The 26,012-nt window shown below is 35.9% G+C and overlaps 2 protein-coding genes across 2 annotated transcripts in view; both read right to left on the bottom strand.

Moving 5' to 3' along the window:
- The window catches only part of LOC127455112 (calcipressin-3-like), a 65,971-nt gene extending 57,625 nt beyond the window's left edge, over positions 1 to 8,346 (bottom strand). Inside the window, exons 1-3 of the mRNA XM_051722712.1 lie at positions 8,221 to 8,346; positions 7,497 to 7,532; positions 6,203 to 6,392 (exon numbers count right to left, since the gene is read on the bottom strand). Coding sequence (XP_051578672.1) covers positions 6,203 to 6,388 — 186 coding nt within the window. The 5' untranslated portion in view covers positions 6,389 to 6,392; positions 7,497 to 7,532; positions 8,221 to 8,346. The remainder of the gene's footprint in view (positions 1 to 6,202; positions 6,393 to 7,496; positions 7,533 to 8,220) is intronic.
- Positions 8,347 to 10,202: 1,856 nt separating this feature from the next.
- LOC127455104 (NIPA-like protein 3) lies at positions 10,203 to 19,243 on the bottom strand. Its single transcript, XM_051722697.1, has 11 exons — positions 19,048 to 19,243; positions 17,913 to 17,981; positions 17,507 to 17,678; positions 16,708 to 16,767; positions 16,258 to 16,403; positions 15,945 to 16,041; positions 15,641 to 15,776; positions 15,454 to 15,542; positions 15,270 to 15,333; positions 14,939 to 15,033; positions 10,203 to 11,890 (listed from the first exon to the last, which is right to left on the bottom strand). Exons 1-11 carry the CDS (start codon positions 19,099 to 19,101, stop codon positions 11,709 to 11,711), a joined length of 1,164 nt encoding a protein of 387 aa, XP_051578657.1. The 5' UTR covers positions 19,102 to 19,243; the 3' UTR covers positions 10,203 to 11,708.
- Between the last annotated feature and the right edge of the window lie 6,769 nt (positions 19,244 to 26,012).

Here is a 26,012-nt window from a genome sequence, read left to right as displayed (position 1 = left end):
AATAGAACTCTTATTTCAAAAGATCAAAGAGCATTTATTTTCTAAAAACAAATATTAAATCATAAATCATTATTACATGACTCTATGGAATACTTTATTCTTATTGGTCAAAGCATTTTAATGTCACATATTTTTGTATAATGACTGCTAAACTGTATAACTGACCGCTGTCCCAAGCAGCCAATTTTCTACTGTGCTAGTTTCATGTTGCTCTTATCACTCTGCGGAGTCTTTCATCACACATAATAAATAATAACTATTTAAACTTAAAACAATATTTCATGCCGATTTATTTATTGATTTGGTAAGTAGCCATGTAAAAAACATTATAATATACAGTATAAAAAAAAACTTGACAGTTGATCCCCCCGTAGGGATTTATTTTGTAGTAATGACCGGCTGACTATACAATACCTTACAAATCACACGTTTATTGCTCAAATCCATCAATCCCAACAGCCAGATCTCTTGGGTGGATTCAGAAAAGGTCTATTTATAGACACTAATCTTAGAATACATGGCTCAGATCCACTGTTCTGACCCCCATTTAAAGAGTCTCAGCACTGGGGCAGACGGGGAGGACTTTGCCCCTGATAGAGCTCAGTGAACAGGGAGGGGAGGAGGTAGCGAGTCAAGTCAAGGCACGTGCCACCAAAGCAGGTCAACAGTAATGAAACAACAAGGCCAGGCTGCCAGACGCAACCAAATGAAAGAATTATGAATTGTGTATTTCTGTGTATGTGGTGTGTCTTTGTGAGGGAAAGGCAAGGATAGAAAGAGGGCTTCTCTATTGCCACACACACATAAACATACATCACATGAATAGAACAGATAATGTCAATAATGAGATTTTGGGGGTGGGAGGCTCTCTGAGTTCTAGTTTCTGAAGCAAAAATAACAAAGGCCAGATGTTTAGCCACAGAGATGCAGCCAGCTCCGCCCAAATATGCAACTCTCACTCAGAGAAGATAAAGAGCAATTCTGTGTTTTTCAGAGACAGAAACCGTGAGAGCCCTTTTAAAAGACCCCAGGGAAGCATACAATACATTCACCACATCTGTGGAGTGTTTTGACATGAGAAGGGTGTGATTTTGAATCGTGACTCAAGACAAATGTTGCAAAGTGAAAATCAAGTCAAAATAAGGTTTCATTGCACAGTTTGCCTTTATGTCACTCACTGCACTTACTAGTAATCTAAAAAGTTGCACGCAATCTAGAGTGCAGTAGAGGTCACAATGTAGAAGCCATTGAGAGTAACCTCTAGCCCTCACTGTTTTATCTATCTTATTTACCCCCAGGATAATCACCCACATATAACATTTAAACACTGCCCCACTGAGCAATAACTATGTGCAATACACAGTTTAGTCTTTTTTATATTTATCCAACACATCCAACCCCTTCTGCCATTTCATTCCTCTGAAAAAAAATAAAAAAAATAAAATAAAAAAAAACATTTGCACTGTACATAACAGATTTGTATTTGCACTGTACGTAACAGATTGTATTAGATTTGCACTACCCACTGTATGTGTGTATGTGTGTGTCTGTACATATGTGTATAATTAGTTTTCTTTTTTCTTTTTTTATTATTATCTGTGTCTTGCTGCTGTTTTTGTATTGTTTTTGTATTGTTGTACAATGGAAGCTCCTGTCACCAAGACAAATTCCTTGTATGTGTAAGTATACTTGGCAATAAAGCTGATTCTGATTCTGAAATGCACACTGTGCACAATGCTCACATTCACAGACAAAAACAACACACACAATAACAGAGGTTTGAGCCATGCTCTTGCTTGTATTGATAGCAATGCCTAGCAATGTTGTCAAAGCTTCAGCTGTACTCATTGACTGGCCATGAATGCACATTATACTGTAGCAATATTACTGCCCTGTTGAACGTAAAGGGGTCCTACCATAATAAGCTGAAATTTCCTTGATCTTTTGAAAATTATTAGTTCATTGTACTATGATAACATGCTATAGCTTTGTGGTCTCAAAACATACTCCCCAGTCCAAAAATATCTTTCATTTAAACTAGGCCGTTTTCACACTTGGTTCCATTGCTTGACCCAAACCCGAATTGCACTGACTTGGTAACGACTTAGAGAAGATGCCGGTTTCACTGTGATGTTGAAGTATTTATCCCCCTAACTTTCATTTGTCTGCCACAGATGCATTAGATGAGATTTGAAGAATGCCAGCTGCTCTCTGAGATAGAGATATAAGAAATGCATTATAGCGTAATAACGGTCACTTCTGTGATTTTGGACAAATTCTGTTTATACCAACTGTGAACTGTACCGGAGTTCACATAAACAGTTTCAGAGACTATTCTGTTTGAGACGGAGCACTTTTATTCAAATGAATGGGAGAAACTGGAATGCCCAGTGTGGCAGATGTAGAAAAGGAAGTCCCGTCTAATAGGTAAAAGAGCAAATCAGCATTTAGATACAGACATCGTCTGTCAGTCAACTCAAGAAAAACTAAATAGTTAACTAATTGTTTTGGCACAATAAAAAAGTTTGGGGTCAGTTGATGGAACTATCACTTGCCCTATTGGGCCAGTGCTGCATTGTCACTATATCTAATATCCGTTGATCTTGTAAATTTGTGTTTATGTTCTCCAAATGAAAACATGATGTGGCACTGTTCTGCAAAACGTGTGGCATTATAATAAACTTATTTTAAGAAATAATATATTTTCTGCATCTTAAACTTGTTTTATGCTCATTATAGATGACAACAGTAAATATTTTGAGAAATTCTATAATTATTAAGGTCTGTTGCATTAAAGCCATTTAATCATTCTCAGTATCTATGTGTGGGGCTAGCCCGTCTTCCCTCAGTGTAAATCAAGGGAGATCTGGAGAATTTCATGCACATGTGCAATGAGCGTTCAATGATAGTTTAAGGGGCATGTTTGTCTTTGCCCCATAGTCAATCAAAAGCTTTGATCATTTGTACTGTATATCAAGCTGACATGGTCCTCGGAATTTACCGCTCTTGAGTGCAGACCTGCATAGTGAACGTCACTGGTAATTTTTAAAAGCAAATTTTATTCTAATGTGTTTCTGGTTGGATTAGTTAAAGTGCACCGCTCATCATTTCAAAGACCACATTTACATGCACTGTTTATTCCAGGGTTTTGAGGAAAGCGGCGTTCTGTTCATGTAAACGAGAACGCCGGCTTCCTTATGTCGTTTAAGGGATTAAGAAAATGTGGTTTAACACACCTAGGTTTCTCCTGGAGAAAGCTGCTTATGTGGCCATGGAAACACATAAGCGGCGTTCTAACAGGTTTTTGATGAGTGCGGATGCGTGGAACAGACCGAATAACAAACGTCATAGGATGGAGCCCAACAACAAGTCAACAAAACATTTCTGGGACTATAGTGGGTAAAGCACACACACTACAAACTATACCCATTTATAAACACAACTGTAAAATACTGACAGTCCCTCACATATGTGCTGGTACATTAAGGGAATCCCAGAGTTTTACGTAAGAGAAAATCCCACTATTGCAGCGCAATTCCGCTGCAGGTCGCGATAGAAAGGTAAGGAAACAAACACAACAACAACTCTGGAATATCTGGAAATAAAGTGAAGCAACAGAGAATAAAATAGTGAAGTCTTCCTCGGATACCATGTTTGTCATTTACACAAGCGTTGCAGTGAAATTACATTGCTGTGGAGAAAGCTGCTTACTGACCGAGCCACATGTATACGGGAATAAAGAGTACAATGCTTAAACAGTGCATGTAAACCGGAACACTGCTTTCTCGCAATAACCCGCTTTCTCGTGTCCATGTTAACGTAGTCAGTAAATTGTATGCCATTGCTTTGAGGTGTTGTTGATGCATTGGTTTGTATTAGATTACTATAAAAGCAAAATATTGAGTAGTTCATTTTGATACGTTTTGTTATGCTGTTCATGCGAATGAGTGAGATAATACAGAGAGTCTTTGACAATTTGTCTATATCTGGCTTGCTTTCAAGGTCACTTGAGCTTTTTGACATGGATGTGCATATTTTAGTGGTGTTTTGTGCTGAGATAAAATTATTAGGGATGTTTGAGCATGGCATCATGTTGGGCTAAGTGAATGTTTGTGCCCCATTAAAAATAATGAGCCTGAGACACCACTGGATATATTTAATATTGTTGTTGTCAATTCAGTTAAATTCTCACCCAGATGATGTTATCAAGCTAGCTAACACAGATAAAGTTGTAAAATATTTTTGAGAAAGACTTGTCATAGTCTTGGAAGCATCAAACAAATTAGTCATTCGGTGTTCTGCACCATATGTCATCGTTTTCCAACAAAAGGGTTTTTAAATTTATACTTATTATGGAGATACATTATAACTGTATATTTGACAGCTATTCTTGCAAATCAAAACAATTTACTTTTATGAGTACTAAATTCTTATTTTTTTATATATATATATATATAAAAAAAGTTGAAAATGAAAAATATTAATGTCATTTTATGGCACACATAATTAATTAATTAATTATTTTTTGTGGTGGAGCCAGTGAACATTTTGGAAAGGAAAATAAAATCTGAATTACTGGCCCTACTGGTCCATCAGAAAAAAAAAATCATTTTTGTTGAGCCCTGCAACATTATAAGTGGACCTCACTGAAAAATAAAATAAAATAACACTTTACATTAAGGTTCCATTTGTTTATATTATTAAATGCATTAGTTACCAAGAACTAACAATGAAAAATACTTATTAAGCATTTATTAATCTTAGTTAATGCTAAATTCAACAAATAGTAATAAATTTTTTAATCAAAAGTTGTATATGTTAACATTAGTTAATGTACTATGAACATGAACTAACAATGAACAGAGTATTTTTATTAACTAACATTAACAAAGATTAATAAATGATGTATTTGTTTGTTTATAATGCATTAACTAATGTTAATGAATGGAATCTTATTGTGTAGTGTTACCAATCAAATTTATTATTTGATAAGAAGAAAAAGAAAAGAAAAAACTAAAAAAAAAGTTAATAGGTTTCTTTCTAGTACTGATTGGGTTCACAAAAACAGGATGTCTGTTTGTGTTCCAGACACAAGAATTATGCTTTACGTTTAAGCTTTTCAGAGAAGTGGTTTTCAGAACGCAGCAGGTACACTTTATTTTCAGTGAGTGCAGTGATGACCTGAGTGAATGTTTTTTTTCTCTCTCTCTCTCTCTCTCTCTCTCTCTGCTGAGAAATCACATCTCTGTTTATCTCTTTTTATCACAGGGAAAGTAAAAGCTCTTCTCTGTCCCTGCCACTTTTCAGGTAACAGGTTACAGCTTCAGCGAGCAGCAAAAATACTTCACAAATGCTCAGGCAACGCAATTCGAACGTCAGATGTTGTCCTCAGGGCCTTAAAGTGCTGGCTTCTGAATGTAGGTTAACATGTACCGCTCACAAGACCTCCATTAGCTTTGAACATGCCAGATTTGGAAAACTGGAGTTTGTTGAGAAAGATAAAGAGGCCCAGCAAACACTCAAGGCCTGAGGAGCTGTGAGTGAGTGAGTGAGTGTGTGTGTGTGTGTGTGTGTGTGTGTGTATTTTGACCAAAAAGCCTTTCTATCTCTCAGTGCCCCAAGCTGACATTATAGACATTATAGCCACATTTGGAGGGCAGTGAAAACACTATATATTCTATGAACAGAGTCCTACTCCTACTCCTTCCATGATTTCTCATGATTTTCAGTTCATATCAACTTCAGTTTTGGTCTGTTTATCATACAAAGCTATCATAAGACTTCAGAAGACTTGGAATATAGTACAAACGTCATATGGACCAATTTTATGATACTTTATGATGCTTGAATACTCCAGTCTGCATGCATTGCAATTGCTTGGAAAAGAGCAACAGGTACATTCTTTAAAATGTATCACTTTGTGTTCCACAGAAGAAAGTCATACAGGTTTGGAATTAGTAAAAAATGAAAGAATTTTACTATTCTGAACTATTCCTTAAACACATAAATATCCTCACTGTAAGTCGATAAATTCCATTGTGAGACATCTTAGCCAAAGATCATGACGTCCTGATGATATCACAAAAATTTTTTTTTAAAAAATAAATAAATAAATAAAAAACAATTCACTGACATACCAGTTGAACAAGTAACAAAACATTTCAAATGTGCTGTTTTCTTGTTCCCTGATGCATACACTCACCCGCTGTCTGTCCTCCTCGAACACCGCCTCGTGCACGCTGCAGGCAAACAGAGCTGTAGGCAGGTCACTCAAGTCCATCATGTCCTCTGAGTCTCCGTCATTCTCTCTAAACATCATCTCCTCTTCATGATCACTGCTGTGACCCATCAAGCTGTTTCTCCACAATTTCCCACCCTCACGCATCATTCCGCTTCCCCGCCAGGAGAGGGCGTTACCACAAATGAAACACCAGACAAAAGTGAGATCCAAAGGAAATATTGAGGCAGTCAACGGGACAGAAGAAAACAGAATAGTGTGCTTTTTGATATGGGTAAAAAAAATTGCACAAAAATAAATAAATAAATAATAAAAAAAAAAAGGAAAAAAATGTGAAAATTGTTTCATTATCATGACATCTCAATATTAATTATTTGTTTCCAAAGATGTCCTCCTTGGTTAGTTTAATGAACACTTCTGTCCTTTTAGATCTATGAGTTTACAGTTACACTATCAAAACTCGTGGCACTGTCATCACATTGCAGTCTTCAATTATTCATCTTAACCTTCAGAGACCCTAGCATTGATATTGATTATATATATTTTTTCTGCTCCTTAAAAGAGTTTTTACTAGGAAGTCACGGGACAAAAAGTTTATTTTATACACATTTTGTTTTGGAGAAAAAAAATTTTTTAGACAGTAAGTGGAAGTTTTTAATTCACAACACAATTAAATACACAAAAGCCTACAAAAAAATATTTGTTTCAATCAGTAAGGGTAATTTCACAGTTAAGAAATTTGACTATTTAAAACTAATGAGGACTATTGATATTGATTATATATTTGCTGGTATAATCAAAAAATAAATAAATTAATAAATATATACTCTTCTCTATGTAATGTAGTACATGTAACAGCATTTAATTTGATCATAAATACCATAAAGCTGATTTTTGTATTGACAAAACAGCACAGACAACAGCTGAAAATCATATGAAAAAATGTTATCCATGATTTACTCAGCAGGTTCCATTGTGTGTGTAGGCTAATATTGAAAACTTTTGATCACTAATGCATATTTTTGGGTGATGTTATCATTTTTCAGTCACTAAACATTTTGATAATTAAGAAAAAAAATATTACAGGTCAAACACTTATTTCTTTCCAAAGTGTTAGCAATTGAGTCATTTAGCTGTGGCCTTTATGTGGCAAGCTGTGATAGTTATGTTGTAATTCTGTTACACTTGGTTTCTGAGGGTTAAAGAGGTTAAAGGCATAGTTCACCCCAAAATGAAAAATCTCTGATCATTTACTCACCCTTATCCCAGTTGTGTATGACTTTCTTTCTTTCTTCTGCAGAACACAAATGAAGATTTTTAGAAGAATATCTCAGCTCTGTTGTTCCACACAATGCAAGTGAATGGTGACCAAAACTTTGAAACTCCAAAAAGCACATAAAAGCAGCATAAATGTAATCCATATGACTTGTGTTTTAATCAGTGTCTTTTGAAGTGATCCAATCGGTTTTGGGTGAGTATCACTTAAAGTTTTTTAGTCAAGGTTGAATAGATAACAACAAAATGCAGGAAATGCAGGTTCTAAACAGTGGTAGTGTTAACAGAGTTGGTTTGGTTTTGTTCAGGTTAACAACTGAATGTGCATGAGCGCTTCGTGCGTTGATTCTCAGATCTCTCGCTGTGTTATAGCGTCATCTTGTGGCCAAATATACTCTGTGTATTATGGTGTAATCTTGTTAAAAGCGCGTCTCTAAACTAGAACGTGTAATGAATGCTACTGATTTTACGACAATGTTCACGGCGATGAAAAGGACTATTATGCAAAACACTGCTCGATTTTTGTTGTTGTTGTAAAAGTCACGCTTAAACTACTGAGATATCAAGATAACAACATACTACATGTAAAAACATGAATATTCATTCTTTGCCAATTTCATTTAACGTGGCGTTTTAAAGCAAAACTAAGAGCGTATTAGAGACAAAATCTAAATGGCATGTTTATGTAAGTTTTAAAGTACACTTACCAGTTATCTTTGCAACTGATACAATATCGATGCTGGAGCGAGCATTCATCCACTTCAGGATCAGAGGCCGTAAAAATTAATGCAATAAGGGAATATTGTTAAATCTCCATTAGAAATGTGTCTTTTCATATAAACAGTAAATTCATCAGATGCTATCAAAACGGCAAGCAACAGTGAAAAATGACCAATGACATGCGGGTTATCTCATAGTCAGCCAATAAGATTCGAGTACATGGAAGATTGACAGTCGGGATTGGTGACGCGTTTTGGCAGAGGAATCAACCCTATTCGGGCGCCCTGTTTTCAACAAAAGTCCCCAGCTACTCTACTACCCCAGTAAGTTCTTATGTAGGAAATATTTGTTTTTCCTTTAACTCACAAAACAGATCCATAAGAGCGTTATTTCAAAGAAACAATGTGTCTCTGCCTTATATTTACTCATATTGGAATCGTTTGACAGACAATATTGTGTGGAAAAAGGTTTGGCATATACCTAATCAATATTTAATTACAAACAAAGTTAAGGAGGTATCATTCAAAATTATACATAGAATTTACCCAGTGAAACATTACTTTGTAAAATTTAATGGTGATATTGATTTTAATTGCACTTTTTGTGACAGTTGCCCTGAAACTGTGGTTCATTTTTTTTGGCACTGCCCATTTGTAAGACCGTTTTGGCAAAATGTTTGTGATTTTATCACAAAAAATATTGATGGCCAAATTGTGCTGTTTTGGAAACATTTATTATTTGGTCTTCTGGAGAATTGTTGAGACAAGCACAGTCAGATTTATATAATAAATTGTATTCTTTTAATGGCAAAATTCCATGTTCAAAAATGTTTTACATCATTCAAGAAAGAAATGGAACTTTATATTGACTCAATCCGATTTTCTATTAAGCAAAAAGCAGTTAAAACTTTATAAATTTGAAAATGTTTGAATATTTTTATGTAAATCTACATTAAGCCCCCCTAGTGTGCCTCTATTTGTTACATTTGTGTTGTATTTTCTTGTATACTCTAATAATTGTAACATACTCTTTTTTGTTGTTAATAAAAATAAATAAATAAATAAATAATAATAAACGGGTGCCCTGTTGGTGTATCACAGGTGGTTTTGGATTATCTTTTTGACACATATACTTAGTTTTATTCTATCAATTAAACTGGAGTAAATTTTATTATGAACTTTTGAAAAAAAAAAAATTTTCAACACAAAAGATACTAGATAATTCCAAATATTAAAGTCCTTTTTTTTTTTTTTTTTTTTTGTTTTACAACAAATCTCCACTTTTGCTTTCTTCTTTTATTTTTGCTTATTCACATTCTTTGTGCATATCACCACCTACTGGGCAGGAAGGAGAATTTATAGTAAAAAAGGACTTAAATATTGATCTGTTTCTCACCCACATCTGTCATATCGCTTCTGAAGAGATGGATTTAACCACTGCAGTCTTAAGGATTAGTTTTATGCTGCTTTTATGTGATTTTTGGACTTTCAAAGTTCTGGCCACCATTCACTTGCATTGTATGGACCTACAGAGCAGAAATATTCTTCTATCAATCTTCATTTGTGTTCAGCAGAAGAAAGAAAATCATACACATCTGGGATGGCATGAGGGTGAGTAAATGATGAGAAAATTTACATTTTTGGGTGAACTATCCCTTTAACTGTTCTGCATTGAATATAACAATGTATCAATAACAGATCATTTATTGTGAAAAATGGCCATTAGTAAGTGTGTGCATGAGGAAGCCGAAGCCACGATTGCTTACAAAATATTTTCATTAAAACAACTCTTGCTGAGACAGCTGATGATTAATTTGACAACCTGTTCTAATCTGAACATGCTAACACAATCTCTTTATTGAGCACTATTAGGTGTCCAATAATGTAGTCTAAAGGAGAAAAACAATACTAAAGGCAAAAAGCCTGTTATTTGTTTGTGCTGACCTTAAATAAAACAAGGCAACTTGTTGAATTTTAGTATTTATATTTATTCTTTAATACAGAAATGATTCTGTACATGCACAATAATTATCAGTGAAATAACAAAACCCTTAATTGACAAAACTGGAGTTCCTAAAATAAGTCAGTTCTTGATATATTTAGTATTATATCAGTTTGCAATGATAAAAAGTTCTGGATTCTATAAATGTTTTAACCCATTTTCCAGTTAAACACAGTATCTATTTACTCGGTTATACAGCAGACAGCAACATCATGACTTAGGTTTAAGGCTTAAATACATTGGTCATTTAAAACAGCAGTGCAAATAACTCTTAGAAAGGCAATAGACCAGTGATAAGTTACTATCAAAGAACAATCAGTTGTAATAAGCTGCAGTATTATTGGTGCTTCAGGATTTGTACAGTTATACAGAACAGAACCGAACAGAAGCAACTAGTCAACTGGCTCTAAACGGAAGCCTGGTCTAACTTTCACTGTTTTAAATTGGTTAAAGACATGATGTCATCATGGAATGGTTGTAATAGGATAAACAATATCATCCTATCTTTAATTTAAGAACAATTACACAGTGTATCAATGTGGCTTAGACATTCAAGTTTCACTTTATCTTTCAACCAAAGCCAGGTCTTTGTCAACTGTACAGCATTAATAAAATACAGCATTACTGCAATGATTACTTAAATTAAATGTAAAAAAAAAAAAAAAGGCCACAGTATAGCAAAATATCAACAAAGTTTTCTATAGCATTAGACTAAGGCAATGGAAATATCTGATCCATAATAATCCATAAGTGAAAAGTGTTGTACGTTTGTACATTTCAACAACCATCACCAGTGTTTTGCTATCTAAGGTATTCCCCATGATTATGCAGATTCGTACAGAAAGGCCCATTTAAGGTACTTCAGACAGGCACAGAACAAATAAAAGGCACAGCAGACATTCAGGTCCACCGAATTTGGAAAACTAAAGTAAAATGTGTGCGAGTTTGTGCATATAATCAGCCTGTACCAAACACATATTTCAATACACAGTAAATGACAGGGAACTATTAAGTATACATTAGTCTTTGACCTTTGGGTGATACAGTTTGACTGGTTGCAATATGTTTGGTACAAAGCAGAAGCACAATTTAAAACATTGTTTGAGGTATATTTAGGTTCTTAGGTTAACTATAGGAGCTTTCTAAATGTGATGCGGCTCAAGAGTGATCCAAATGTCAGATTGATTATATAGCATATGATTATAGTCATAAACTTCATACAAAGATATTATGCCATAATCTCTCTGCAGAGAACGGTAAAATCAACCCCACCAATTAAATGAATTTATTTTCTATCATAAGAATGTTAGGTTGCTTTCCTCGCTCAGGATCAGACCTAGAGCAATACAGACGTTCCAGAATGTTTTAGAACAGACTCAGAATAATTGTCAACAAGCAAACCCATGATGCTTAAACACAGAGAAGCATTTCTTATATTAAATCAGTCTTAATTGCACTTAAAACCCATGTCCACTCAGTCTTTCTTCAGCTCTGATGATTGGTACTGGTTAACAGGACCGGGAGAGACGGACAGCTCTTGGTCCACTGGAAGAGTCACAGGAGCCACACTGTCATTGTTCTCAAGTGCCCCATAGGAAAATGAGCCATTATAATCAGGCTGCACAGCCCAGCCTTTGTTGTGAATGGTTGGAACACCTGTGTTGACAGTAAAAAACATGCAGCGTTTAATCTAAAAGTTTGTATCATTATATGTTTGGCTAGAAAATAGATATTAAATTTTGGCTGTCACATGGCACAACTGTAATTGCTCAGTTATCTTAATACAGACTGAAGTAAGCAAATTACTGTTTACATACCACAAAGCTGGCTTCAGTTCAGTTCGAATAATGGGTCTCATTTACTAGTAATTGGGTGGATTTTGCATACTTTTTTAACCAGGAAAACTTCTCACGAAAAATTTCCAACAGATTCACAATAGGTGCATATGCTCATTAATTTGTTCTTACCCTCATTCTAAGAAGGTAATTTGCATAGAACATGCCAAAACCATCTCCATAAGAGCTTTCAGCACCACCGTTGCAAATGTGTAAAGATAGATGCTGCCGAAAAAACCATCACACCATAAAACAGAGCGGTACAGCAAAACAATTTAGAAAGATTTTATAATATGTATCACTACAGACATGGATGAACTGAAGGTGTGCTTGGAGCGCTGCTTGTGCAGGAGCACTGCTGAAGCTGCAGTGGGCCTAACATCTGTATATCAGACCAGGCTATGTTTTTCCAGTCTTTAACTGTCCAGTTTTGGTGAGCCTGTGCCCACTGCAGCCTCAGTTTTCTGTTCTTGGCTGACAGAAATGGAACCTGACCTGGTCTTCTGCTGTTGTACTGTTGTAGTCCATCCACCTCAAGGTTTGACATGTTGTGCATTCTGCTCACTACAATTGTACAGAGTGGTTATCAGAGTTACTGTAGCCTTTCTGTCAGCTTGAACCAGTCTGGCCATTCTCTGTTGACCTCTCTCCTCAACAAGGTGTTTCTGTCTGCAGAACTGCCGCTCACTGGATGTTTTTTTGTTGTTGGCACCATTCTGAGTAAACTCTAGGGACTGTTGTGTGTGAAAATTCCAGGAGATCAGCAGTTACAGAAATATTCAAACCAGCCCGTCTGGCACCAACAATTATGCAATCATGGTCGAAATCACTGAGATCACATTTTTTCCACATTCTGATGGCTGATGTGAACATGAACTGAAGCTCCTGACCCATATCTGCATGATTTTATGCACTGCACTGCTGCCACACGATTGGCTGGTTAGATAATCGCATGAATAAGTAGGTGTACAGGTGTTCCTAATAAAGTGCTCAGTGAGTGTTTACACATATGTGCATAATTTAACTCATTTCGTGTTTATTCCATGTTTACAAGGACACCAGGAGTATGTAATTTTTGTGTACGGTTTCAGTTGGTCCTACATTTTTCGTAAATTTAGAATAAATGTTATTGTGAAGTTACTGATGAATCAAGATTTCTGCGTGAAAATAGAAAATCTATTGTGCAGATTTTAAACAAAAATTTGGCCATACGCACGTGTGTGTGTGTGTGTGTGTGTGTGTGAAGGAGACCTAGTGTTTCCCTTTCAAACCTTGATAGAATATTTCACCCATAATTTATGTCATACTAAGCTAAGCCTGTATGATTTTCTTTATTCTGTGGAGGAAAAAAAGATGTTGTGCAGAACATCCAAGCTGCTTTTCCATACAACAAAGGTAGGCAGTGACCAGTAGCTGTCAAAATTTTAAAAGATTTTCATTTAATAACAACTTTTCTTTCAGCCCATTCCTCACAAAGCAATCATATGGCTTCAGAGGCCTTGGAATATAGCATATAGCACAAGTCAGTTTTAAGGATGCTTTTATGTTGCTTTTTTGACCCCTTTCCACCTGGTATTGCGATGAAAGGGTGTCCTTTCATAACAACATACATCAATCACTATGTCAGCGTGTATACTGCATAATAATAAAGCACAATAAAGTCAGAAAAGACAAAGAAAGTGCAAAAAAAAAAAAAAAAATGCACGCCGTTTCTCCCAGATGCAGTTGAAATTTAATCTAAGCACAAACGCAACATGTCAAGCAGAATTATCAGTTATTTTAGCAGATTACCTGTATTAAAGGAGCTTCAGGTGTTCGTGTTTGTCATCTGTGTTGATATCAGACACACTAAAGAAAATCTGTGAAGCTCTTGTGTTTGTGTATGTATCCGATTTTTAAATAATTTTCTGATCGGACAGTTATTTCCTTTGAAAGCCACCCATAACCAGCAAAGCTTAAACTCTTGTTTTAGGAGGCCTGGGTAGCTCAGCGAGTATCGATGCTGACTACCACCCCCGGAGTCGCGAGTTCGAATCCAGGGTGTGCTGAGTGACTCCAGCCAGGTTTCCTAAGCAACCAATTTGGCCCAGTTGCTAGGGAGGGTAGAGTCACATGGGGTAACCTCCTCGTGGTCACGATTAGGGGTTCTCGCTTTCAATGGGGTGCGTGGTAATTTGTGCGTGGATCGCGGAGAGTAGCATTAGCCTCCACATGCTGTGAGTCTCCGCGGTGTCATGCACAGCGAGCCACGTGATAAGATGCACAAATTGACTGTCTCAGAAGCGGAGGCAACTGAGAATTGTCCTCCGCCACCCAGACTGAGGTGAGAAACCACGCCACCATGAGGACCTACTAAGTAGTGGGAATTGGGCATTCCAAATTGGGGAGAAAAGTTATTTAAAAAAATTAAAATTAATAAAACAAAACTCTTCTTTTAGCGCAGCAGTTGATTGACAGGTGAGGGGCGTCGCTTCACTACTGCCGGGATGCATTCAGGACGGATTAGCGTTTACACTTCAAATGCGATCTGGTCACATGTGTTTTTGACCACATTCATAAGTGTTTTTTGTGATCCAATCACAAAACGTTTTAGACCCCGTTTAGTCCCGTATTTAGGGCTGACCACGTGATCGGATCACCCCGAAACGCATCTAAATACCAGGTGGAAACGGGTCTTTGTCCTTCTTGAAGCTAGACAACCACTGGTCACTGTCTGCTTTTACTGTATGGACAAGAGTAGCTTGGGCATTCTGCAAAACATGTCCTTTTGTGTTCCACGGCAGAAATAAATAATTATTAAATGATGATAAAATTGTTATTGTTAGGAGTTACCTTAAAAAGAAATCTGTCAAGTTCACAGTATACATACCTTTCACCATGTCCATGGTGACATATGGTTCAAAGGCTTTGACCTTCCTCTTGTTTTTGGTAATCAGGAACACCCCGAGAAAGCACAGAGCACACCTGAGGAACATCACAAACAAAAACACAGATTCATAACAGCTTACCACTAGTCTATATTAGTCACTGCTACTGCTGAGGAAACATCTGTGGAATGTCATGGCCGAGCAGTTTTCCTTCTGGCACTGAGGTGTTACATAATGAGTGTTTAAATTTTGTTGTACTGTATGAGAAACTAAATAATGTAAACGTGCATTTAAGTTATATAAGTGTTACTTGGAATGTATCAGAAGACCTACCCCAAGAGAAACATGCAAATGTGCAGGACATCTTCATGATTAAACTCCTCGTAAAATATGGCTCCTGTTTTAATAAAAACAGGATGAGAATGAGACAATATTTGACAAATAACATTCCACTGGAATGATGACTTGGCAACTCTGTTGACTTAACAAGGTAGAGAGAGAAACGTAGGAGTCCTACCTGCCACAATTGCAAACGTTGTTGAGAAAATGTAATTCACACAGGTGATGAGAGAGGAATCATACAAGTGAGATGCCTGTGCTAAAAATCTACAAAAAAGACAAGTCAGACAACATATAGCACTCCAAGTTCACAGCATCAATTGAACTGTTTTTGACACAGCAGCTGCTAATATGGAAGAACTTACGATGCTTGGAAGATGACAGTAGCCACCATGCAGACGAACATGACATAGAATATGGGGTATTCGAGCTGTAGAGGACCCAAGACGCTGAGCACTATCATCCCTGAAACTGCCTTCACTGTGATTACTGTCACTGAACCTAAAGGGCAAAGATCAGGGATAACTGCTGTAAAGACAACAAAATGAATTCTGATCCATTTTAACTACAGTACTTCAGATTCCTTTATCTACTTTGCGAAACAAGCACTAATTGTGAAGGACACACAAAGGGCTTTAGAAACAACGGCTGTCGTTGTTATTTGCCTACCAAGTAATGCCACCAGCAGCAAAATAAGGACAAGGTAGTTTGCGTTCCGCTGTTTGTAGAAATACAGCACCAGACAGAAAGTAATGATCTGCAGAAGCTGAAAAACACAACACAAATTTACTGCTGAAAATCTAGCCGTGAAGAAAAGCCTGGCAGTATGTTTTCTTTTGTCAATATTTTTATTTTTTATTATTCTGCTCTGTAAAACAAAAATGTATTCTTTAAAATGTTGGTTTAATACTTGTCATTTTATATGCATAATATATTTACATAATAATGTATTTTATCTACTACACGAAGGTGGGTGTATTACCAAGTATAAGAGGAAGGGCCAGCCGATAAGATGTTGTACTATGTTTTCTGCATTCAGCTTCTCATGAGAGTTCGGCCCAAATGTCACAAACAGGTAAGTACCGCCCGCCGTCAAGGCACAGCCCAGGAAAGTCAAAATGTATCGTTCTACAAAACCCAAGAGACAGTGACAAAAAATCTACCCCTGTTTCTATGTTTGCACCGATTAACAACTTTAATATCATTCAGCATTTAAATTATTCATCAATACAATAAATGACATTTGTAGTTACATGTTGCTAAGCAACACATGGCCTCAATCTTTTGAATAAATAGCTGTAGGAAATGCAGCTGGTGCATCAAGGGCAGCGTTAATGTTGAGAGTTGTACAACAGTAAGCAATTTGCATGATTTCTCAGCATGATGCTTAATTTGATTGGCATTCGTTGCGAGAAAGACAAGCAGAACTCACTCAAAAATTCCTGAGCCTTCCACTTTTCCCGCAAAAACAGGAAACCTAAGATGGAGCTTGCTGTGAAGACCAAAAAACACAAAACAACCTTTTGGGTCATACTACAAAAGAAATAAAACATCCATGCAAACAAAACATGTCATATAAGAAGCAAAACTTTAACATTTTTGATGAAAATGAAAATGAATGTAGAAACGGTGTATATCTCAGGCTCTTTTGCCTTCATGGCTGCATGATTACATTGAAAATAAAAATAGTTGATTATTATTGTAATAATATGATATTGTAATTGCGATTAATTTCAATTAATAGAATTTACATTAATATACTTATTTGGGGTGGATCAACTACACGCGTATTCTTTATGATGGCTACTTATCCAAAACAAGCTGCGAACTGTGTTCCTGAATGATTTTATTGCTGTTTTATACATCAGTAAATCAAGACTACTTTATATTGGCCCTCTCAGAAGAATAGAAAAAACAAAGCTGTTATTAGAATTTTGAAAAAAATCATACACAGATGTTTGCAATGGACATGTCTCTGAATGGTTAAAATGATCAACAATTGCAAAATATTATGTTAAATTGTTGTGTAACAAAATGTACTTTCCAAATTAATATGTTAAAAAAAAAAAGTTCCATGCATAATAATAATTATGCTAAAATTAGCAAAATGCTTATTATTAATTTAGATGGAGTATAACATATCAGCTTACCAAAACAATTTCATGTCAACTTCCCAACATACAGTATGAATTTAAAATGAAGACCCAGCATTACAGGTCATGAATACGTACAAATGACAGACACGGCATTAAGTGGAGCAATGAGAGAGAGAGGAGCAAATGCATAGGACACAAACAGAGCGCCCTCCCCCAGAACCATCAGCATCAGGCCAGACCACCAAGTCTTGGTGTGGTAGTACTGCCTCGGGTCTTTATTCCCTGCTAATGCCACATGACTTTGTTTCTGCAAACAGAAAACATCAGTGTCATGACACATGTTTCTCTTTCACACATTCCTAAAATTAAACCAGCTCCCTTTGATACCATAACAAACAACATCTGTGTAATAAAACAATGTTAATCTCATGTGTTGATAATAAATAAATAAATAAAAGCAGTTCGCTTTCACCTGACAGGGCGTAACCAGAACACACCCTGAACCAAAATGTAATTATGAATGCAGGTAGCACACACTCACCTGAATACTCACAGAGATACTGACCAACAGGTTTCCAAAGATAGCCAACAATGTGCCAATGAGGTTTTCCTGTGTGTAAATCATAAAGACAAAGATAAGCATTAGTCATAAACCACTGAATTTAACAAATTGATTAAAGGAATAGTTCACCCCAAAATTTAAATTCTCTCATCACCCTCATGCCATCCCAGATCTGTATGACTTTCTTCTGCTGTACAAAAATGAAGATGGATAGAAGAATATCTCAGCTCAGTAGGGCCATATAATGCAAGTGAACGGTCTATAAAGCATATCAAGGCAGCATAAAAATAATCCATATGACTCCAGAGGTTAAATCCATATCTTCAGAAGCAATATAAGTGTGGGTGAGAAACAGATCAATATTTAAGTCCTTTTTCACTATAAATTCTCATCCATGCCCAGTAGGTGGCGATATGCACAAAAAAATGCAAATTGCAAAAAACAAAAGAAGAAGAATGTGAAAGTGGAGATTTATTGTAAAAAAAGACATATTGATCTGGAAATACTGATCTTTTTCTCACACACACCTATCATATCGCTTCTGAAGAGATGGATTTAACCACTGCAGTCTTATGGATTACTTTTATGCTGCCTTTATGTGATTTTTGGACCTTCAAAGTTCTGGTCACCATTCACTTGCATTGTATGGACCTACAGAGCTGAAATATTCTTCTAAATATCTTCATTTGTGTTCAGCAGAAGAAAGTAAGTCATACACATCTTGGATGGCACGAAAGTGAGTAAATGATGAGATCACGTTCATTTTGGGGTGAACTATCCCTTTAACATCTTCAATGGAACAAAAGCCTATATTTTGAATAGTCCTTCTGTGGGTCAATTACACATAGGATAATTTATTTCAACTATTATTTTACCATAAAAATTAGACTACAGTCGTCCGGACATTATTTATAGGTGTCATTATTTAGAAAGAAAAGCTAAAAACAAACTATACTTTACAAATATTGTATTTATGGACGGAAGAAATAAAAACTTTCGTTCTGGCCTTGCTCGGAAACAGTCGGTTTAATATCAGACAATCAAGATCAGCTTTTTAAAAAAACAAGTTTGGTATTATTGGTATTTTATTTTTAACATAACGTCATGGACTCACGGTGTAGGAGTCGTCCGTCACAGCGGCCTCTCGTGCCATTCTCAATCCGTACATCTTTACAACAGATCACAGTCTCCGCACACGCGCATCACCGAGCTCGGTCCAGTCGGGACATGGACTAAAGTCAGCTCTACTTTTCTCTGTTTTGGCTGCGGCTTGCGTGGATCGCCATTTTCGAAAACGCGTTCCTTCCGGGTACACCTGTCAAATGATTTGACGTTGTACGCAGGGTCAGCGTGACGTTCAATTGGCTTGTCAAAAAAGGGAACCCTATGTCTGGGAAAATCTCGCGAGAGTCGTAAATGTGCTGTTACTAAGGAAAGAGTTATGATTAGATTTAGGGAAGGGTTAAGGCTAGGGAAAGGTTTAGGAGTAGGAGTATGTGTATGTGTAGGGTTTCTGCGGGGAAAAAATAGTAAACATTTTATATGAATGTCCTCTCGCGAGACATTAGGGTTCCCTTCTAGACACGGCCGTTGTGATATGAGATACGCGAATGGGGTTGTGTTCGTCATTTAACAGCTGTCCACAGCCAGGCAGTGACGTTTTTATTGCTCATTTCTGATTTTTGTAATGATTTGCTTTGTTGCTTTGACGAAATTTTGGTTTAAAATTGACAGTCAGTATGAGGGAATGTTGATGTGATTTTTTATTTTTATTTTTTATTTTATTTTTTTTTACAATTTAGCATAGCCTATTATTGTTATTTGTGATTATAATGATGATGATCATGATGATGATGGCAGTACGTGGATAAAGCCTTGGATCCAAAACATAAAAATAAAATAGTAGTCAAAAAGTCTTGAAAACACAATTTTGAGGCTTTGACTCTGTTATAGACAGTAGATGGCACCAATGCTTCGTTAGTCACCGATTCAGAATCCAAAATGTATTCCAAATTAAACACACGAACTTAAAATGTGCTGCGACGTCATGGTTTATGTTACCACAAAACATGGCAGGATACTCGTATTTTTGGGAACACAGAGTTGGCATGATCAGATCCTACAAGATCTCGAGCTGCCAGTTCACATTTTTAATGAACTGGAGAAAATGCTGAATTTGTTGCAGTAATCATTTCAAACACTAAGCCACTACGTACAGTAACCAAGTAGCTGTTTAGAGCCATTTAATTCTTGAAAGATTTTCAGGAATAATGCAGATATATTGCAGACCTGTGGTTGACGTAATTATAGCATTTTGAAAATAGACGACCTTGTCTGAGACCATGAGCTAAGGCTTTAACAGGCTGGGTACAATAATTCCTCTATGACGGTTAGATCATTAATTTTTATCTTTTTGGAACAGCTGAAATGACGCATATACTATTCTGTTGTTTTAGATCTCTTTAAGGTGTATTCTTCTCACATTGAAATTACAAAACATTTTTTTACCCACTAGTGACAGATAAAACACTGCAGACAATGAGGAAATGTTCATGGTTCACGGTGTGGTAGACATGAAACAGATCTGTGACCTTTCACCATTTCGTAGGATAAAAGCATCTGTAATCATTTCTTCTTTCACAGAGATGAGGTACGCCCGTTGTCACAATATTTACTGTTGTGAAGAAATGTGTCATTCCTGTGTGCGTGTTGATATTTCAGTGGGTGTGGTGTGGAAGGCATGTGCGGAAAATTATCCCTTAAATCATTTAATTAAAGATATATTTCACCCAAAAATGAAAATTCTCTCATTATTTACTTACCCTTGTGCCATCAAGACGTGTATGACATTCTTTCTTCTGCTGAACACAAACAAAGATTTTTAGAAGAATATCTCAGCTCTGTTGGTCCATACAATGCAAGTGAATGGTGACCAGAACTCCAAAAGCTCCAAAAAGGAGATAAAGGCAGCATAAAAGTAATCCATAAGACTCCAGTGGTTTAATCAATGTCTTCTGAAACAATCCAGTTGGCTTTGGGTGAGAACAGACCAAAAGGTAACTCCTTTTTCACTGTACATCTTGACAGCAGTCTCCTTGGTGATCATGATTTCAAGCTCTTCCTATATCGCCATCAAGTCTCTGTGCATGCGTCAAGCGCCAGGAAGTGTAATCAAGCTTGAAATAATTATCGTGCCTAGATACTACAATGACAAGTTGAATAGTGAAAAAGGAGTTACAGTTTGGTCTGTTCTCACCCAAAACCATCTGGATTGTTTCAGAAGACATTGATTAAACCACTGGAGTCTTATGGATTACTTTTATGCTATGACTTTATCTCGTTTTTTTGAGCTTTTGGAGTTCATACACATCTGGGATGAAATGAGGGTGAGCAAATGATAAGATAATTTTCATTTTTGGGTGAACTAACCCCGAATATAAATAACTCATGATCAATAGTATACTAATAGACAAGATACTGTATGAAATGTTTGGCCAATTGATGTGTAAAAAAATGTTAATAGCATATATTAGGTGGATAAGACCGTGTCTTGACGCATGTTCTCCAATATTGCACAGATATTTACAGTAAAATCTATTTTTAACTATTAAGCTATTTTTTTAACTATTCAGGTGTGATGTTACATCCAAACCTGATTACCTTTTTTATTTTTTGACAAAATAAATTCAAAAAGACTGATGATTGTGATGCACAGAGTGTCTCTACAATCTCCTTCTCGCAGAGGACAAATGTGTAACTCATTTGATCTCAAACAAGATCTCAGTATCAAAAGTAATTTTTTCAATTCACATGTTTTATAATCAGCATAAGAATGTTTCAAAACATTGGAAAGATGCCACAGTGTAAATGCATAAGTCTCCAGAATGCCCTGTTGTGATATTTCAAACCCAATTAAAAATGATGAATAAAGCTTTTCTTTCTGTGGTGACACACGCACTCTTACTGACACCCCCCGGAAGTCAGGGAACATTCTTTCCCTTAAGGCCTGTCCTCAGGAGAGAAACAACACTCCAGATGGAATGGTGCCACTAACTAGGAGTTTCTGGGTAAGGTAATCTTTGACAGCTAAGCTTCTTAAATGTAAATTTTTGTACAGCAAATGTTACTGAACACAAATGTCACAAAACAAATTCTTTGAAAATCCTTGTGTCAATCACAAGATTGTAGATGAGTTTTATCTCATTTATGTCGTTTTTCCACTTTTCTCCCTAAAATGTCACAGGGAGTCCATGCTGTAAACTGAGCTCACCTTACAAAGACATACACATAGACCACTTGATGTCTGATAAACCCTTGCAAATCATATAATACTTTGATAAGGGCTTCATTCTTCTGAGTAGATGTAGAGGTGTGCCAGAAAATTGCTGATTGCTGTCACTGACAAAAAATCCCCCTAAAAAGACTTTTAATATGCAAAACTCAGTTCAGATATTCACCAAAGGCACATTCATTTGCGGAATGAAATCAGGCTTGAACTAAAATTTAATGAAAACTAATATTTTGTAGTTTAATTCCATTCAGCCTAAAGTAGTAGTCATTTCGTTTGCTTCTGCGTTACACATCCAGGTTTTTTCACATCTAGAATTTGTACGATTACAAACAAACCCATACGATTTCATACAATTTCACCAGCTTGTACGAATTTGTACAGCTTCTCATGAGATCAAGTTGGTAATACAGGTTTGGAACAACATGAGGGTGAGTAACTGATGACAGAATTTTCCTATTTGAATGAACTATCCCTTTAAGCAAGTTTGGGAAATACCAGAAAATGTTCTCTCCCCTTAATTTCCTGAAACTCTTGGTCCTTTTGCCTATAAACATATTAATACTGTAATTTAGGGCTTAAGTCTTAATGACTACTGCTGACTCAATAGCTATTTCGAAAGGCTACTGGAAGAAATCCTTACATTGCCACAAATTTGGTTGCTTGATTGGTGCACACTACCGTTAGCTTCACCTTAATTTATGAATTCATTTGTTCATTCATGTACTACTTCTGTAATAATACAGATTGAAACCCTTTAAGATAACTAATCAAAGTAATCCTGTAGCAGTAACTCACACCTCTTGTGGATTTACCTTGCAAGTGTAAATTATCAGCAAAAAGAAAAATTCGGAAACATTCTTCATGACCACAGCGTTCTGTCTGTGGCTTTATGTTCTATTAGTCACATTTCTATATATCACTTTCAGACCAAACTTAAAAGAATTAAAGCATACTGTACATTTGAGTTATTCTTTGACTAAACATTTGAATTTCTAGATTTCAGTGACACTGAGAGGGAAGGATTTCACCATTTTTTTTAAGTGTGTGTTTCTCCAAAAGGGCTGGGCTAGTGAAGACCTGTAGTAGTGACTATTTAGATTATCCAATACCTGAACACATTTTTATCTCTTTTGCATCATTATTTTAGAATAACAGGTTTATTACTCAGAGTATATAATTCATATTCATTGAAGTTCACTAGAATGTGTCTCATAGAATAGAAAATAACAAAAGATATCTCATTAAAGTCACTGTTGTTTCTCCTAGACAGCAATGAAATTAGATGGAAAGCAAATAAAAAGAAAGATGCAAATAGAAAGATGGTGTGCAGTCCACATAATTTAATAGTTCTATATCAACAATATTATAGTATGTGTCTATTTTTATTTCTTCTAAAAATGATTGGTAACACTTTACAATAAAGTTCCATTTGTCAACATTAGTTAACAACACTGAACAAACTTTTAGAGAATTTATTAACCTTGGTTAATGTTAATTTCAACATATAGTAATACATTTTTAAAATCAAAAGTTATAAATGTTAACATTAGTTAATGCACTATGTATAATGTTTGCAGGAACGAGAGAAAATGCAGGCTTTTTTTCTTTTTTAATTTCTTTGTTTATTACAAGACAAATTAGTACTGTATTCATACAAATAAATAGTATATCATGTTAATATTCTGTGCAACAATTAATTATCAACAATGGTGATTTATCAGTATGCTATATACGTGTGCACATACAGTACATATTATACATGTTATTTCTTACTCAAGGTGGCACTGTTGTTTCAGTGATTGACTTGATTTACATTTGACATTGCTATTTGATGAAAAAACAACAACAACATGGAAGTAAACTATAGCAAGTACAACACAGGAACAGTAAGATAAGTATTGTAATTTGGGTGCACTACTGAAATTATGTAAGCTGTGCATCTATTTTGACTCATAAGTGCCTGAAAAAATATGTATGTATAGCTTATGTGTATAATATGTTTAGCTGTATGTTTTTATAAAATTTCAGTGTGAAAGTAGTGAATCCTGTTTTAGATTTGTCCTGATTTGTTGCATTTTCTCTTTGATATATGAAAAATAAAACATCAAAATATATCAAAATATATTTTATTCTATTATTTTCTAATTGCATTGAAAATATGTTAAAAAATTTGACGCTATCTGGGCATTTTGTAGATCTAATTGTGATAGATATAAGTGCTGGTTCTCAGTGTTTGGTGAATGCATTTAAGGGTTAAAATAAATTCTCAAACTAAACAATTAGGCTCTTATCTACAAAATCAAATTACAGGTTATGGCATATCAGTATAACTGACATAAATTGTAAGTTGACATTTAAGTACCCAGTACAAGTTGTGGTATTTATGTTATTTAATTTCACCTGATTAAAATTTTAATAGGCTTGTTTTTTTGTTTTGTTATTTGAAGCAAAAAATATTCTGGTTAACACTTTTATTGATTCAGACACATGAAACAGAAAAGCAAACATACATACACCGAATCAACTTTTAACCCCCATAATTCCCTTTCACCCTCCCAATCCACAACCCGACCCCCAACAAACATCCCTGTGGTCCAACTTGAGAATACACACACACAAAATAATTTTTTATTTTATTTATTTATTTATAAATAAATAATAAAAATCACACACATTTAAAACTACACATCTCTCTCCACTTCCCCTCCCCGAGAGCCCTACAAATATGTCAAATAGCTGCCCCATTTTCCATTAAACAATTCCAAGTTTCCCTGTCTTCTATATGACATTTTTTTGAATGCCACCACCCTGCCCATCTCAATGCACTAGTCCTGAAATGAGGGAGCTCCAGCCAACCTACATCCCCTTAGGATGACCTGCCTGCCGATCATAACACTGGCTAGGATTAAATTTTTTATATATTTATCCCCCATATTAATGACTGCCCCATCGCCTAAAATACAGAGTCTGGGGCAAAATGAAATTTGAGTGTCCAATACGTCACACATAATACTCTGAACCCTCAACCAAAAATCTTGGATCTTAACACACCACCAAAAAACATGGGTTGTGTCCCCATCATCTGATTGGCATTGCCAGCAGGCGAGTGTGTCTATAAAACCAAGCCTATGCAATCTAGTTGGGGTCCAATAGAATCTATGTAAAATCTTAAATAGCATAAGGCGCACCCTTGCATCTCTTGATGTAGACTTGATGTTTTTTAGAATCCTAGCCCACACTCCCTCCTCAAATACCAAGTTTAAATCTTTCTGTCCATACCACATGCAAAAGCGAGATAATGGGTTGTAACTTAAGTTCTCCATTTAGTTTGATAGAAAGGCTTTGCAATGGTGAAATAGGTGAATAGCTCTCTCAGGTGAAAGTGACCAATGAGCCAAATGTCTGAGACCGAAAGCATAATAATAAAACAAAATCTTGGGTAGGCCTAGCCCACCTTTGTCAGTCTGCCTATGCAATTTACTGAAACATAATCTGGGACGTTTACCACTCCAAATGAAGGACTTCACTATGATATCAAACTGCTTGAAATAAGAGAGGGGGACATCTATAGGGAGATATTGTAGCAGGTAGTTGAATTTTGGAATACAATTCATTTTAATAACATTAACCTTCCCAATCATAGATAAATGTAATGAAGCCCACCTGCCCACATCGCTCGAAAACCTTTTTATTAAAGGGTCAAAATGAACACTAACTAAATCAGACAAATTTGCTGGGAATAAAATCCCCAAATACTTAATGCCCTGTTTGGGCCACTGGAAGGTGCC

Source organism: Myxocyprinus asiaticus, chromosome 17 (assembly GCF_019703515.2).
Source record: "Myxocyprinus asiaticus isolate MX2 ecotype Aquarium Trade chromosome 17, UBuf_Myxa_2, whole genome shotgun sequence".
Taxonomy (NCBI): Eukaryota; Metazoa; Chordata; class Actinopteri; order Cypriniformes; family Catostomidae; genus Myxocyprinus; species Myxocyprinus asiaticus.
Note: the sequence above shows the minus strand (reverse complement) of the source record. Positions and strands in the feature narration are given on the sequence as shown.